General features: G+C 38.6%; 3 protein-coding genes across 12 annotated transcripts in view; 2 read left to right on the top strand and 1 right to left on the bottom strand.

Annotated features, from left to right (window-relative positions):
- The window catches only part of LOC109478519, a 10,470-nt gene extending 5,965 nt beyond the window's left edge, over nucleotides 1-4,505 (top strand). For 2 of the 3 annotated variants that reach the window (XM_019780122.1, XM_019780119.1), the window contains exons 5-7: nucleotides 2,113-2,291; nucleotides 2,646-3,119; nucleotides 3,381-4,505. In XM_019780122.1, the coding sequence (XP_019635681.1) occupies nucleotides 2,113-2,291; nucleotides 2,646-3,119; nucleotides 3,381-3,558 (831 nt within the window). In that variant the 3' untranslated portion in view covers nucleotides 3,559-4,505. Of the gene's footprint in view, nucleotides 1-2,112; nucleotides 2,293-2,645; nucleotides 3,120-3,380 lie in introns of all 3 variants that reach the window. The other variant, XM_019780121.1, reaches the window with a different exon arrangement.
- A 1,991-nt stretch (nucleotides 4,506-6,496) lies between these two features.
- Nucleotides 6,497-10,601, bottom strand: LOC109478510 (ubiquitin-conjugating enzyme E2-17 kDa). The gene is made up of 2 exons (XM_019780103.1): nucleotides 10,139-10,601; nucleotides 6,497-8,976 (listed from the first exon to the last, which is right to left on the bottom strand). Exons 1-2 carry the CDS (start codon nucleotides 10,439-10,441, stop codon nucleotides 8,836-8,838), a joined length of 444 nt encoding a protein of 147 aa, XP_019635662.1. The 5' UTR covers nucleotides 10,442-10,601; the 3' UTR covers nucleotides 6,497-8,835.
- Nucleotides 10,602-10,778: 177 nt separating this feature from the next.
- LOC109478508 (WD repeat-containing protein 34-like) overlaps nucleotides 10,779-16,813 on the top strand; it is a 12,615-nt gene continuing 6,580 nt past the window's right edge. The window contains exons 1-11 of one of the 8 annotated variants that reach the window (XM_019780096.1): nucleotides 10,779-11,240; nucleotides 11,984-12,068; nucleotides 12,330-12,392; nucleotides 12,892-12,900; nucleotides 13,571-13,652; nucleotides 13,894-13,973; nucleotides 14,219-14,311; nucleotides 14,660-14,734; nucleotides 14,986-15,052; nucleotides 15,440-15,582; nucleotides 15,902-15,981. In XM_019780096.1, coding sequence (XP_019635655.1) covers nucleotides 11,182-11,240; nucleotides 11,984-12,068; nucleotides 12,330-12,392; nucleotides 12,892-12,900; nucleotides 13,571-13,652; nucleotides 13,894-13,973; nucleotides 14,219-14,311; nucleotides 14,660-14,734; nucleotides 14,986-15,052; nucleotides 15,440-15,582; nucleotides 15,902-15,981 — 836 coding nt within the window. In that variant the 5' untranslated portion in view covers nucleotides 10,779-11,181. Of the gene's footprint in view, nucleotides 11,313-11,983; nucleotides 12,069-12,329; nucleotides 12,393-12,891; nucleotides 12,901-13,570; nucleotides 13,653-13,893; nucleotides 13,974-14,218; nucleotides 14,312-14,659; nucleotides 14,735-14,985; nucleotides 15,053-15,439; nucleotides 15,583-15,901; nucleotides 15,982-16,813 lie in introns of all 8 variants that reach the window. The other 7 variants (XM_019780095.1, XM_019780093.1, XM_019780098.1 and 4 more) reach the window with 7 other exon arrangements.

Genomic DNA, 16,813 nt, shown 5'->3' with positions numbered 1-16,813 from the left:
CAATTGTATGTTAGCTGGATTGTATAATAATTTAATTATGTAAATGTTAATACATTGCAGTGGTTTTAATCTACGTATTTGTAAAATGCCAACGGAATTCAGTCGTGTTTGAAGGAATTCAGTACGCTGCAAAGTTGATTTTAAACAAAGATTTGATTTATTTATCTTCTTCACGTTTCCAGAAACGCAGAGCATGGCGGTATAGCTTGGATTGGTAAATATACGCCACTGTTCGTATCGATGAGCAGTATTTTGGAGATAGAAAGGATTTAAATCCAAATTCCAGGGAAGGACGTCTCTCTCGAATATACAGAACACCTCTGCCGCCGCAAATATGTCACAGTAGAAGCAAGGAGCTACCTCCTCGGTGAAAGTATGCAAAACTCGTCAAATTTTAAAAAAATGCACACAGAGAACTACGGCTCTTATGCACACATTATCACGTTTAATCACAATAACATAATGTTAAGTTACTGTTAGCGTATCCGTTTCCAAGTGAATTCTAAAATACTACACAAACTGTCGCGGAGGCACTGCGACCTTTGAAGTGACAGAACACAGTTTTCGCCCTATGGGGATTTCTATATATATATATGCACCCCAAGGTGGCTCACTTCGACGCGGTAAAATTATAGTAGGGTGCACTAGAGTAACACGGCCAACTAGTATTTTGAAATATACGGTTAATAATCTACAAAATAATAGAAAACAAAAAAGTTAATGTTTTTAACATCGTGACGACTTCTTTCATTTGGCCACCTGTGGAGGTCAAAGGAACTGCAGCCGGCTCACCCTGGAACGCAGTTGCGTAATGCGGCGCATTTATACACGAACAGGGAAATCTTCACAGTATGTATCTTGTACACTGTATCAGATTATACAGGGTACAAGCCGATGCATTTCTATACAACACAGCTCAGTTTACTCCTGATTACCTCTCACATAAGTCGCTTGATTCAAGGAGCTTTTATCACAGAAGAAGGTCCTTGCTTGATTCAAGAGTTCTGCCCGCACTACTTTCTATACCCACGCCCATTAATACTGTGTTCTCCGACCTTGACATTAAACAATACCATGACCTTTGACCTAATGAATATTAATTAGTAGTAGCGTGGGTTATGGCCGGCCGGTGTGTCACGACTTCGGGAGTGAGGAGCGAGTGTTGTTTTATAAAGTCAGTGTTGACCGATAGAGGACACAGATGAAGTAGCCAACGCCACAAGATTTTGAAGATCCATATTTCGTCTTCCATGCCCACAGGTATCTTGTTTTTTTTCATTCTCGGTATTAAAAAAATGCTGCGTTGTTTACAGCATTTAGTATCCAGGCCCTGGCAGTCACGGAGCCTGAGTCAGGTAGATATGCTTCCCGATTCTCCCTATCAAAGTCCCCCTTCCTGAAAGCAAAATCAGTGAGTTGTTGGAATGTACAAATTATTATCGTGATTGCTTTGACAGTACTATGTTGTTTATTTCGACGTTCTTAGATTTTGGAACGTTACCTCCATAATACGATTATTTTTTACGATATCTTCGAAAGTTCGTTTTCTACCGTAAATACTCATGAATGCATGATATTTACTCAAAAGGGTAAAGGTACCCATACACAAATCTCACAGAAATGTGCGTTTGTGGCTTCGCAAATTCGTCTTTTTTGCTTGATACATGATAGTTTGGTGTGAAGTTTGCGATTTGACCCAAAATGGTGACGTTCCCGATCGCGCGTTGTTGGCCCAAAATGGTGACGTTCCCGATCGCGCAATGTCTGCCCGAAATGGTGACGTTCCCGTTACGCGATGTTGGTCCGAAATGGTGACGTTCCCGTGCTTGCCATTTGGGAGCTGAGTAATGAAAACACATGCGGCCACTGTCGCTCTAGAGTGGTGAATCTCCCGGACGGGAGTCCGTGCCTCTACGTGGAGAGTTCCCGTGCGGAACTGTGCCTCTTACATGGCACAGTTCCCGCACGGGAAACTCTCCACCTCCCGTACCTCGGCTTACCTGCTAACATATATGATCAAAGAGCTGTTTGATGTAGAAAAGTAGAAAAAAAAAGAGATTGTAAAGATCTAGTTGCTTTCTGAGTTTAAAATGTCTTGAATTTTGTTCCCAGTTCGTGACCCTGGCAGACAGATCATGCTTGGTTGTGTACATCATAGAGGTTGTGCTGTCACCATTCCTGGGCATGCCTGGGAGAGTGGACCACGGGAGAGTCCATCAGATGTTAGGGGAGTCAGGGGTGGAACTCTCTGATGGAGCAAGAAACCTGATGAGACTTGTGGAGTCACAACAGGTGAACGGACTTAATTGCATTGGATACCTACCGCATCTAAGGAAAATAGTGGACAGATTTCACCAATGCACATTAGATATCCAGGTGTTCAAGACCTTTATAACACTGTTTCTTAATATTAGAAGCTAGCTGAAAAAGAGATTACAGCCAATAGCATGCAAAATTACCTGCACCACTCTGGCAGAAAGTACATTTGTACATTTAGATTTTATGAAGTATAGATCCAACTGGAGACTGTTAAATGAGCATGCCACAGGTAGTAATGACTTGTACATTACACAAAACAGGAATTTGTATGTGTTTGCTGAACTATAAAGTGGTGATCAACTTCAGATAGATACATCTTCCTTCTTTCAGAACCAAGGAAGTGCAATGGGTCAACAGACATCCAACATGGCTGCCCTCTTGCCCCTTCTGGGAATGTTCACGGGTAAAATGGGGGGTGGACTACCCCCTCCTGCCCCTCCCGCCCCTCCCAACATTCCCTCAGAAGCTGCTTCTCCATGTCCTCCAATCAGTAGTTCTAGACCTCCTGTATCCTCAATGACAGAAATGCAGGGTGGTGACTTTTCAAACATGTTGCAGAACCTAACATTGTCAGACCAAGCAGGGGCCTCAGGCCTGAATGGTGACCTGATGTTCTCCATGTTACAAAATGTCTGTAAAGAAGTCAGCCAAAACAGACAAACCTCTGGTGCAGATGGCAGACAAGTTCAAGGGAAGGAAACATCTAGTGTGGATGGCATGGATGTGGAAGACAGAGACACCAACTGCCAAGATGAATCAGGAAAAGTTCTAGTTAAAGAGGAAGTTAATGATAAATCAAGGTCAGTTCTGTTAGCCTAATCCAGAAACATTACATTCATATTCTTCGGGTTTCAATCTTATAAAGCATGCATCAATGGAACTCATATGTCATTCAAAAAAGTTGATTCAATTGTTGGTTTGTGTTTTGTACAATCCTGCAAACTTGCTGTAATTTTGACTATCATTGTTATAAATAGTGTTATTTTCAATTCTATATGTTTCTTGCTTTGTGTTGCGTCAAAAAAAGCATTTTTTCGACTTACAACTTTGTGTTTTTCTAGGTTTGTTACAGAGCATGAGATGTCTGACATGGAAAGCAGAATTATGGGTAATCTGTCTTCCATGGAGGAGAGGATCATGGGAAGGGTTGATGACCAGTTACAGGACATGCAGAACCGCATCGAGTCCAAGTTAGATGCTGTGTTAAATGCCGTTCTTAGCAAGAAGGAGAACAGCTGATCGTACAGTTAGGCATCATTTTTGTTGCATTTTGGATGGATTAACATGAATCTACTAAGTTAAACTAAATGTTTCAAAGTAAGGTTAGTCATGTACCCTGCCTCCATATAAGTTAGTTGTTACAGTTACAGTTACAGTGTAGGTTTTATATACTATATTAGATACCCCCAAAAGATTTTATTCTATAGGCTAGGTATAATTAGTCATAACATACCAGTAATGAACATATGATATATGTGTTACTGCCTTTGCATAGCAAACTACTGTACATTGTCAGTGTTCTTCAAAACTACAGTGTTTGACGACCAATTTGTTGCTGCTTCACAGACATTGTGCCAATGATGTGGAAATATACATGTGTACAATTATGCCTTGTAAGTCATAGAATTGATGAATGACACCACAGTTCACAACTCAACAGTACATGTAATACCTACTCATTTTGCTTTATGGTCTGTACATAGAACATCACACATGTATCTAAGTACATGCGATACAGCATAAAGTGTTTTTGTAGAATGAGTGCTTTTAAAATGAAGTTGCCAATGCTGACTGTTATTGTCAATAAATTAGTTGCAGTGAAGTCCATGGTTGGTATTCAGACAAAGATCCCTGTGCTTGCCAGGCTGGTTGTGTTACTCCGATTGCTCCACCCATAAGGTGTCTTTTATTTTTGTATAAAAGTTGCATGTTTTTTTAAGGCCTTGATTTCAATGCAGGCAAATGAGAATGGATGGATTAGTGTACTACACATGTACTGTATTATTTATTATGATTGTTTGTTTCACCATCATTGAGCATACTTCATGGAGCTGATCATTTTTAACCCAAGTCCTCTCTGCTAAACCAGTGGAATGATACATGTACGTACCTGACTTAAGTATTTTTCATTTTAATCAATAAAATGTAAACCAGGTGGTAACCAGGGATTGCTGCTGATGTCTGTTTCCTCTTTTTAAGAAAAAGGATGGATAAATACCATCTTTTCCTGTAGATGCAACCCCATATATTCTGTGCACTGTGTATAGTTAAACCTTTAGTAGAATTGTCTGAACAGTGTCCCTTAGGCCATACCAATTTTATTTCTTGGTTAACGGATTTTTTTAGAAAAATAATGGAGCGGGCGGGCGAAAAAAAATAAAATAAAAACAGGGTCTAGGCATCCTATTATTGCCCAAAATGGTACGATAGGAGCCATGAAGTCAACACACCAGGCTGGTTCAAAATTTAAACATATGAATTTTGAACTTTTAATGATACCATTGCATTGAAAGATGGAATAACTGTAACAACTAGGAAGAAAAGGACTGTTTTCAACTATTAAGGGCAAAATACGAGCATTTTGCAGTTGATTCAGAATTTTTATTTTTATTTGCAAATCAGAAAAAAATGAAGCGGGCGAATCCGTTAACCAAGAAATTAAATTGGTGTGGCCTTATGGGTTGAAAATAGAGCCCAACCCAAAATACATTTTTCAAAACTTTTTATTTGGTATTCCTGTAGTCTACATCCCTATACGAGTGATCACCATGATGTCATGGTAGGCAAAACACAGGTGACGGTTGGTTGATTTGCCTACCTAAAACATGCATATGTCTTCAAATAATTTGCTTTCATATAATGTCAACAAAAACAGCGATCGCTCGTTGTATGCAAAGTTTATCAGTTACGAAAATGATGTCCTGACTTGCATAATTGATATCCATTAGTGTTGCACATGTCACATGTAGGAAAAGCTTATAATGGAATTATGGAATTTCCTCATTAATCATGGTATCAGCCCAGAACTCTTCATAGTAGGGCTCCCAAGACCTAAAAAAAATGGGACAAATCCAAAATCTACACTTAGAGCTGTCTTGCATCATTTCATGTCTGGACTTTGATCTCCATGTATAGAATTTCACCTGCAGAATATTGGAAAGGAAAATTATTGTAACCATTTCTGAGTGTCCCATGCAGGTTTCAGACACAGAATCCTCTGATTAGGCAGCAGTATCAAGTGCCACATGCTTCAGGGCGATATCATAGATGAAAGGCCATACTTAAGATAGGGAAACACCAGGGAAAGAGGTGGCAGGGTGCCATGTATACAAATGGGGCATCACTATCACCAACCAGTCACCTACTTTCTGCTAACACTTTCACCACTTTATCTTGATGCTCAAAGATACTGTGTACTGTAAAATCATTTATATTTGTGGCATCTAAATTTGGCAGCAGCACTAGAATCAAGGTTTGCAATTGTACACAAATTTACTTATCCTAATCATGATTTCATTTGTGTTAATTTCAGCATAGAGTGCTAGTACTCTGTTTGAATTCTGTTATCTACTAGGGCCACGGTAGAAATCAACAAATTGTTGACGGGGGTACCCAGATTTACTGGTAGATAAATAAAGGTTCAGTTCATAATTTATGTGCTGAGCTCACTGTGGCAAAGTGATAGCAAACAAAACATGAGCTCAAAATACAGCAAATATTTCAAGATTTACAGTTTTCATGTGGCTACAAGTGAGTCCAACCGGTACATCAACTCTGCATTTTCCACCAGCCACCATCTGAGCAATCCACTTCAAAACAACTCCTTATCCATCTCCCTGTGTTGTGATGTGGTATTGGCAGCTCTACAGTTGAATTCAGGTCACTGGTTTCAAATTCAATACCGCTAATTAGAGACAGCATCCTTCTGAGCTGTGCAGATTTTGAAGTGCTGTTTTTAGCTTGTCTGTGTGCTTCTGCAATTCTCTGTATTGCTGATCTGCAGTTTCCATATACTAGAAAGTACATCTTCAGTCTATTGCTTGAATTGTTTATAACTGCAAAGCAGTTTGGATTAGGGTAATTATGCTATCACTGATTACCTGGTTTACTTATTTACTTGGCTTTGAAATCTGCTGTAATAAAATCTGACAAGTAACAAGACAATATCAAGCATACCTTCTCAACAAGTTTATTAACAAAATGAGTACTTATTACAGAGCATATATCATAAGGAGTACCTCTAATAGTCTACTTAATACTGCCAGACATAGATAAGGTTTACATGACTTGGCAGGAGCACAAGAAGGTTGTAGGAACAGGAGAGAACAAGTGCAGGGAAGGTCATCAGGACAGCCACAGCCAATTCTACACACAAGGAGCTGACCACTGGAAACCCTCTGTTCTACCATAGCAGGGATCTTCTCTTCAATCCCTGTTGTCTGTACAAGGGTAGATATAGTATGTTACAGCTGGCACAACATAATAAACACCTAATCCAAACATTACAACATCTGTTTTTGACACCAGTGGCCAGCTTCCCTTGGGTTTTTCTTCACCAAACTCAAGAAAAGCATCCCTATTTTTTTTGGAAAGTTGCAAACATGCATTGACACATACATTGGTCCTGCACACAAAATGGTATAAAAAGCCAAGATTTGATCAATACGGTTTCTTGCTATCAATATTAACACTCCGGAATGGAAATTGTGATTGCAAAGTCCACCCATCGTGCCAAGATAATGCATTTCCTTATTTTGGACATTCTTGTTTGGAGTAAGTGGGGTTATGTTGGTATTGCTAATTACATGTACTTCTCAACATTGGCATATAAAAAGAAAACTTATAATCACAATTTGCTTTACACAGACATGCACCAAAGATGTACTTCAAGAACTTTTGTAACCAATTTCTTACACTTGCTAAAATATCAGGGCAGTTTACTGTGATTCTGAGGCTGATTACATGGGCATTTTCTACAAAGTGCAGAGAAGTGTATTTTGTGTGAGCGTATTTTGTTTGAGTGTATTTTACAATTCCAATAAAAAAAATCCCCATGTACAGAATCTGAACTAAAGAATTCATAACAGTGATAGACTCTATTCTGCAATACAGTATTCCATTGTTTCTGTGTATTGACAACACTGTATCGGCTTTAGACAAAATGACTAGTAGCTGCTAGGTTTCTGAGAACAATTGTGGCACATTTAGTCTTAAAACATGGTTGATTATAGTACAGAGGTAGATGGCATGGAGCAGCCAATACAATTATAACAGAATGGCAGATCAGTACATATCTTAATATATTTGTAAATGAAGGAGGGGATATAAATGATGAATTGCATATAAAATCAACAAGCTCAAAACTAAACAACAAAAGATCAGTAATTATTTGCTAAAGCTTTGAGCTCAGGAAGTGTTACAGGTAGCAAGAAAAATCAATATCATTTGATGACAAAATTCATCAACATATTCAAACATTTGTGCCCTCAGAACTGACAGGACAATGCCCCTTAATGAGAATCTCTTGAAACTGGTATAAAATTGACAATGAGAAGTTCAACTTTTGTTGGTAACATGTATTATGTAAAACCTAAGGTGATATAATGTTTTAACTATTTTAACTGTCTGCTATGATAAATATGATGATTGTGTCATCAAATGTGTTATGATGAAATACTAATGTAGTTGATAACTCACAAAGCCTTTATCAAAATGAACTGATTATCAAGCACAGTAGTAATTCGCAGAATAGGGCATTGTTCATTGTATGACTTTCCTTGTTACTGATCCTACCACAGAATTGTCTTTACTATAAGTGATATACTCAAACACATCAAATCAGCTGCTCTGTCTTCAAGTGTTGGTACTAAAAGTCCTTGTTGTTGTACACGATAAATTTTGTAAACTTGAGATAGTTGGTATGTTATATTCACAGAAAGTTCCCATTGGAAACTCATTTGTCAAGGTCCATTCTTCCCCTGAGAGATGCCCACAGGCATGAACCTCACAAACAGAAGTCTGGTTTGGACTTTGGCCTAGCTTTTTCTACCATTTCTATCACATTTACACTATCGATAATTGAAACTTCTAAATATGCTCCTTTACAGTTGCAAGTATGTGTAAACTGCAGCTTGCTTTTTCCATACTGACAAAGGTATGTGACATCAGACTGGCAGAAGTTTTTAAGATGACTATGAAAGTTAGTACAGTCTTCTTCCAATATAAGCTTTTGGATCCCCCCTCAATATAAAACAAGGTCAATATACATATCGAACCAATCCAGAACACACTGAAGTTGGTGCTAGTTATCTCAAAGGAGTTTATTTAAGACCATATTGGAAATGTAACTACAAAATCAAAGGAAACATTTTCAATTTTTGCACCTACATAACTTTAAATGTCTGATCAGGACTTAAGTTCTCAGTCAATAATGTGATTCCACACACCCTGCCAGGTATTTTTGTGTCCTTTTCTCTCCCTTTTCTCTTTTATTTCCTGTAGTACAAGATACCGGCGTCACATGGCGTACTTCTTGGTCCATTCCTTTGCGAGATCGTTATACCGTGGTTTGTCCATCTTGTAGATCCGCGCTATCTCCGGCACAAGGGGGTCGTCTGGGTTAGGGTCACATAGCAGGGAACAGATGGACAACAGGACCTACAGGTGGGACAAAAATGATTGTTGATAATTTTTTTCTTAATTGGCAAGGTTTGGACAATACTATACCACAATACTGGTCATGGGAAAATAACTACAGCAAACTTACAGCTAAACACACAAAAGCTTAATAATTGGTCATTGGTCACTAAAAATACAGAAATGCTTGATGGATAACAGGACCTATAGGCTGGACAAACATGACTAGACTCAGCAGTTAGGGGGCAGATGATTCAGAATTCTTGGTAGATGAATCTGTTTTCCTAAATTGACAAGGTCTGGATGGTACACCGTTAATTATTTTATTAAGATAAAAATATCAATGTCACGAATGTGCAAGTATGAAGGTTTTACGCTTAAGACAGAATACACAAAAGCTTAAAAATAAGTTACTAAAAATAGAGGTCGTTGCTTTTTTTCTTCTTCATATGTCTTGATTCTCATAAATACGGATAAAAGTTTGGCTTGATGCTTGGACATTATTTTATGAATTCATGTTTCTGACTCCTTGGGTTACTGAAAAATACATCAAGGACAAATAGGGAAAATGATTTGCTAGAGGATTTTGCCGGCCATATAGTTAAACACAGGTAGCCAACTGGAAAATTATCCTCATACAAGTAATTTGGCCTTCTATACTATTTTACAGCGACCTAGCTGTCCGTTGGAGACTAGAAGACGGGGGCCAAAAATACAAGTTCGCACTTCCTGCTCCTCATACGTCACTGAGGCTTTTGTCCTTTTGTTTCAGAGTAACATGGCGGTCGGTAAAGACTTCACATACAGCACCGGCCGCATGATTGTACAGGATTAACTCACATACTAAAGCAAAGGATGTCTGATCGGAAAATTAGCTTCAGGATCGTCAAGCTAGTGCCCGATTGGAGTGGTTTTTATCGGATTATCACAGTGCGAACAATCCAGAATTTGCATGAACACACGCACTTGGCAACCGAACGATGACAGCTTTTATACTGTTACCTTAAGATTTTTTCCCATTTTCGTACCGTACAATAGTTTTCATTTTACACGCAAATGTCAAATCATAGTTGATAGGATGCCTGCTACACAAACTGATGGTGAAATGTGAGGAGAAAATTACTAGGAATCAACTAGACTGAGGGAACATGAAAACGTTGAGGTGAAAAAATCCGTTGTTCACCTTGGAGATTGTGAGCGCTGGAGACCACTGACTACGCAAGATATCCAGGCAGATAGAGCCGTTGGAGTTGATGTTGGGATGATAGATTCGGGTTGTAAAGGCCACTTTAGGCGGCTTGAATGGGTAGTCTGTTGGGAAGTGGATGGTTAGGAAGAAAACCCCTCCCTGATACGGGCTGTCCGGCGGCCCCATGATGGTGGCTTGCCAGTGGAACAGATCATCTCCGACTGGGCCGGCTGAGCACTGTGCTGGTGGGTCCCGTCCCAGGTCCTGCAGCTCCTTCTTGATTCTTTTCAACGCCATTGTGCCAGAAGAGCGTGTAACACGGCTTTAAACTCTACAAGTCCGCCAAGAAATTCGACAAATTCTGCAGAATGTCAACCTTTTTTCGCCTCTATCGCCTCAAACGGAATGGCAGTTCTCCCAGCAGCCTTTTAGCGATCCTGTCAGGTGACCTGGCGGTGGGTAGGCACTAGTACCTAATTCGGTATACGGCGATTCGTAAGAATGTGTGAGCTAAAATCATTAAAATACACCGTTTTTTAAAGCAGTTATATCCAGATATGAACCTAAAATTGCTTTTAAGTATTTTATATACATTCAAAAGAAATTTAGACACATTTTATCGTGAAAATGATCTACTTTGTGTAAAACGAAAGATATAGCTGAATGCGAAATAATGTTACTGTAGACCGCCCTATTTTAGGAAATTGGTGAGTCATAGTGAGGCAGTGGGTAAATCGTCATCACGGGCAAAACCGGAACCCAAGAATGCGACGGGAAATTTCGTGACTAAGTTTCACTTCCCCAATAGTAGGATTTAAATTCGAAACTTAGTCAATATTTTGAATCACAGATTGCTCCTACGTCACGACAGCGGCAAATCCAGACGAAACAAAAAAGTCCATTTCCTTACACCCCCCTAAGTTTGAATGGATCGCTCCAGGTGCTGCATTCTTGAAGCACCTTCAGAGCTGGATTCACGTGCATAACAGGTGGACAGGTGTTTTGACGGTCCTCTTGCAGCTGCGCGAACGTTTGAGATGTTTTCTGACGAAACCCTAGATGTCATTGAGTTCAAGTCATCTTGGAAGAAAGAAAGGTGCCCATTTCTCGACTCGAGTCTGTGGTGTTCAATATTTTTCGTGAGGTAGAATTCAGGAAGCCGGTGAATGTTAGTGCAGAGAGAAATATTTTGTTACCGGTTTTGGGACTGCCATATTATTGCCATCATTGAAAATTTTGAAATAATCTTGGTACATTTATTGTGTCAACTACTCGTAACTTCATCATATTGGGGTTGCAGGATTATTCGAACATACTGTAAGTTCATTTATTTTCCTATGCTCCTGTGGCTTAATTTCATGGTAGAATAGTTTTTCACAGTGTTTTAAGTTATGATTGAAACAATTTTGTAGTACAGTAGTAATACAATGGAATTTGCACTTCGTGGCATCATGATTTTGTGGTGGAGAGGTCACCTTGATATAAAATGCTTGCAAACATTTAAAGATTTACAGTAGAAAACAACAACAAAACTATCTTCCCCACTTACTAGCAGTTGTGCAATATTGTCATACCATTGACTGGCATTTTCCTTTCAGAAAAAATAACAAACTTCTGTTTAAGTGTTTTTACCAGCCAAAGTTTCTTTTATGACTCTTAATTCTTTTGCAACCAAAAACATGCACACCAATCACATAACTTTATTAAGGGTTGGGAAATGTTAGGGTACTAGTAGCTAGTCCTTATCCTACCACAGGGAGAAAACAACAAGGTTTTCAAATTCAAAAGGTTTGTTGTTACATTTGTTAGCGCCTAACATCACATACTGTACATTGTCAGACGTGTTCGTGATGGCAGCACCCAGACCAGTGAGATCATCACCAATGATGTTGCAGCTCAGAGTGTAGACAGGCATGAAATAGAGGTGAGCACTCATGTTGCACGTGAAGTGCAAGTGTCAAGATTACTTTTCAGTTTTAACGCTTATTGGAAGCTCAATGAAATTGGTGTCAATCAGCCTACCCTACAGCCACATGTTAGTATAGCTTTTTTCTGTGAATTATTACAAATGTAAGTTACATATTTTAATATCATCTACTATAGAATTATGTTTTCTTGATTCCTGTTTATAGTTATGCTTATAACACTAATGAAGTACAGTAATATTCTCTTTCTTGACTATTAGGTTCAGACAGATGAGCTGTATGAGAAAGCAACACCTTACCGCTTCGTCAATGATAAGTCTCAGGTGAGTTATTAGCTGTGGCTATGGTGAATGTTGAGACAAGAAAGGAACCATCTGAGATGTGTAGAAACTGAATATCTGACAGTCACCATTGATATACATGATGGATAGTGACTGAGTGATTACTGATACTCATCTAGACCTTTAGTCAGCATTACATGTGAACAAATCTCTTTTGGTTTGTGTACTGACTATTGAATTTAACATTTTTCCTTAGAATGAATAATTGCATTCATGTTTCTCTTTTATAGCAGTAACATGAACTAATTTGTAGGCCTGTACAAGTGACCATCTCTACATTATAAGGGCCAGTAATATTAATGGCCATTGGTCATATACTTACGAAAAATGAATAGTAACAATGATAAATTGATAACAGTTCACATTGATCCTACTTTTCTTTGATGTTACTTGCATTCTGTTGTGTTCTGTCCCTTTATTTTCCATGACTCTGACCAACACTAACACCATCCTAACATCTCAATGCAACTTCCATTTCCAGGAGTACCAGGTGAATGTATTTTTATGGCGTGGTTCAGCAGCTTGCTGCAGTCAGCTGATAAAAAAATTACTTAATTTCCTGTAACACACCACACCGATTTAATTTCTTGTCTCTTGGATATGTCACTTCATTCTTTTGTGCTTTGAAAGAAAAATAAAAAGTGCATGAAAAAAGCTGCATATTATTTGCAAATTAGGGTGAAATTTACTAATTTGGTACGGACAGTTGAAAAAGTTCTTATTGTTTCAGCTTAATTTCAGTTTAAAAATTAAAAATCCTTTATTTGAAACATCAACCAACGTTTTATGTTACCTGTATGCTAAACTGATTTCATGCAAAGAGTGAGAGAACTAAGAAATTAAATATGTGTGGACTTAATTTCACAATCCATATGTGCACAATGCAAATGTACTTCTTTCAGCAGCTTCCATACAAAAATATAAAACGGCAGTTCTGTTATGCGCTCAAGAGTGTATTTCTCTCTGATCTAAATTTTCACTGATCTTGTGAAAGCTTGTTTGCAGCTTTACTTTAAGTACTTAAAAGTGACTGAAGAGCACAAATAACTGGCACAAGCATAATGTGTGTGTTTGGGTGTGATATGCAATATTGTGATGGATTAATACATTTGTAGGGATGTTCACGGTTGTAGCATGTTGATAAATGTTTGTTATTGCAGGAATTGCGAGATTTTCTGGCAAGGGTAGAACCTATGCTTCATGCACAACTAGAGAAGAACTTACACAGCCATGCGTTTGATGGTGAGAAATGTTATCAACGAGTGTCAAGATATGGTCAGTTTGGAAGACTAGTGCATGTAGTCTGTTGTAATGGACAAGAAATAGTCCAATTTGGGGAGACTAGTTCTGTTACAGTTATGTCATTATTGAAGAAATTATCAGACTTTGAAAGACCGGTTATGGTTACTGTTGTCATGGACTATTGCTTGTTACAGTCTTACAGTCCTCCTTATTCCAATCTGTGTATGGTTTTGTCTCTCAGGTTATGATGTAAACTGGCATGAAGAAACCAAGACAGTGACCTGTGTCCACACATTGAGTCATGCAGACTTAGAACCTGGAGTAAGTATATTATTAACTGTGTATCCATCTAGTATACCTGGTAGGTGTATCAGACCTAATAATTAACATGAAAAATATATGTATTGTCTTTTGTAGACGTCATTTTCATTAATCTAAAATTCCCCACTGCAAAACTGTTAAGATTTGTCGCCAAAAGTAAGAGTGTTGTTTGTTCCTGTGTATCTGTGTGTGTATATCTGTGGGTGTCCCTGATATTAAATCATGCTGTGTGTGTCTTTCCACAGCTGAATGTGACAGGTCTATCATGGAACTCTACAGGCTCTACTGTTGCTGTGTCATATGGCAGGTTTGACCATGAGGACTGGTGCACACACAAGGTAAGACTTGTGGTTATTCCTTGCTAAATCCAAACTACATTGTACTAAGTATCCCATGTACTGAAAATTCATTTTAGTTCAGGGTTCTTACAGTTTGCAGCACAGTGGAAATAAAGAGAATTGATTTTACATTTGAAACATTTAAAGTAATAACACATATGTTCAGTGTAATGAGTTGAGAGAGGTCACTGTGAAAACTGCAATGTACAAAAGAGAATCACATTATACTACATGTAGTAATTTTCAGCAGTTTTCCAACAAGGTCAGAATCATATGGTATGGCAGCCATAACTATACTTTTTGATCAATATGGTGATTTTGTTTGTTTTTGCCTGTTCTTTATTCCAGTCCCTTCTCTGTACCTGGAACGTTGACAGAAAAAACATCAACCCAAAAAAGGCAGATGTTGCTGTGGATGTTTCTGTAAGTATTGTACATGTACAGGTTGGATGTTGGGTAGTGACACTACTTGTATAATATTCTTACCTGTATGTTATTTCCTGTGATGTAGTATATCAGAAGTGGAGCGTGTATACTAGATGTCCATGCTGATAACAACATTGGTCATATTCAGCACCACGGACATCTCCAGTAATACAGTCTTTTAATATGAGAACAGACAAGTTGAATTCGCACATCCTAATCCCATGTTTTCCTGCCTGTGTCCTGTGTAGAGCTGTCTGATGTGTGTGGCATTCCATCCTGAGATCCCAGCATTCATTGCAGGAGGAACATTCAATGGTAAGGTTGCCTGGAGATCATTATGGTCTGTCAGTATTTACCCATCCAGTCTCTTCAGGGTTGATTTCCAAGGGATCCTATGACAGGTAAACAGAATACAAACTGTCATATAACATAAAGTAGTAAAAATCAAACATAGGATGGATAAATCATATAAACAACTCAAAACAATTAAACAATAGCAACTCAAAATTGTATGGTGTTTTCTAATGATAACCATTAAAGTCTTTGGAATAAGGCAATCAGAGATGGCAGACTTTGCCCCTCTTGATAGTAAGCACACGCACACACAGATGCACAGATAGACAGACAACCCAAACACAAGACTTAACATCATCCAGTTGCTGTCCATGGTACTGAACACGGCCCCATATGTTCTCTCACCAGGTGAGGTTCAGCTATGGGACCTGAGTCAGCCTGATAATCCCCTGCTGGCATCATCAGGCATAGAGGATGACTCTCACAGGGATCCTGTGTCAAGGGTCGTCTGGGTCCTTGACCCAGAGGGCAAAGGCAAAAACAAGTACAAGGTGAACTTGCAGTACACTTACTAAAATTCATACTAGACAATTTAAACTTCACTACTGATTGAATAAAGAGACTACTTCTGGACATTTTGAGTGACAACCAGTACTCTTCTTAAATGTCACTTATCTTCATGTACCTGGTAAAAGAAACTGACAGAACTAGTCAACACTTATAAGGAACTGGAAAAAAATGGTTGAATGCAACATAGACTAAACTTGTAATTCTGTTGAAATTCTGTTTCTAGAAGAAGGGGTTAGAAATTTGTGAACCAAATAAATTGCATGGAAGAACTGTTGACTATTTTTTTTTTATCTTCTCCAGCTTGTCAGTATAAGTGGAGATGGAAAGATCCTGGTCTGGCAGGCTTCCCCACAGTCAAAGGAAATCAAACTCTTGGATGGGTGAGTCTTAGTAACAGACCATACATGGACTCAGACTTGAGCCACTGCCTCTGACCTTGTATCCACTCAGGATGCTATAGATTTTGCAGAATAACCATATCAAGCTCAGATATAATTCACATCAATAAAGTATAGTTTAGTAATAAGCCACCACAGCAGGACATGTGGGTAAGGAATTCCTAGGAGAGAAATGTCACTGTGGATCCCCTTGGTAATAAACAAAGTGGCAATCTGAGGGGGTTTGGCCCAGTGCATTAGGCATGAATAATTCACATGGTTTCTCTGATGAGCTTACAGATTAACTATGCAACATTCAGGGTCCCTTAGGATCCTCATTCATTCACCTTAATTAGGTCACCAATAGAAAACAACTGCATTTTGTAATTATGCATTTCTCTGGTCTAAAAGCTGCTCTAAGTAGCATTTGCATGTTTTGGGTTCAGCTTAGAAGGCCCCAGTGTTCTGACTTTGGCACTTAACAGCAATTCCTTGTTTGACCCAACACAAAACTGAGTCATCTAGGATGAGACGTATAGCAGGAAGTGGAACTTAACACGCCACAAAACCGCCTTTTCCCCCCTATTACTAAAAGAAATGTGAACCTGATCATTGATTACATCAATGTATGCACATATTGATAGTCTGTTACAGTACTACATTTCAAGATACATGTATATTTATTTAGACCTTGGTTTCATATGAATTTTCCTTTTAAATATCTATCTGAATGTTGATACCAGTTGTATGCCTTTCAATGATCCTTCTATGTTAATTTTCCAACAATCTTTGTATTTTCAGGTTCCTGTTGCTGGCAGAAAGCATGCCCAGAAGT

This window comes from Branchiostoma belcheri, unplaced genomic scaffold (genome assembly GCF_001625305.1).
Source record: "Branchiostoma belcheri isolate BF01 breed outbred unplaced genomic scaffold, Haploidv18h27 scaffold44, whole genome shotgun sequence".
Classification (NCBI taxonomy): Eukaryota; Metazoa; Chordata; class Leptocardii; order Amphioxiformes; family Branchiostomatidae; genus Branchiostoma; species Branchiostoma belcheri.
The sequence above is the reverse complement of the archived record's forward strand: the minus strand, read 5'-3'. Positions and strand labels throughout refer to the sequence as shown.

Coding starts and splice junctions, on each gene's coding strand:
- LOC109478510 (XM_019780103.1), bottom strand. CDS start 10,441: ATGGCGTTGAAAAGAATCAAGAAGGAGCTGCAGGACCTGGGACGGGAC. Junction 8,977..10,138: donor CAGCGCTCACAATCTCCAAG/GTGAACAACGGA, acceptor TCCCACCTGTAG/GTCCTGTTGTCCATCTGTTC.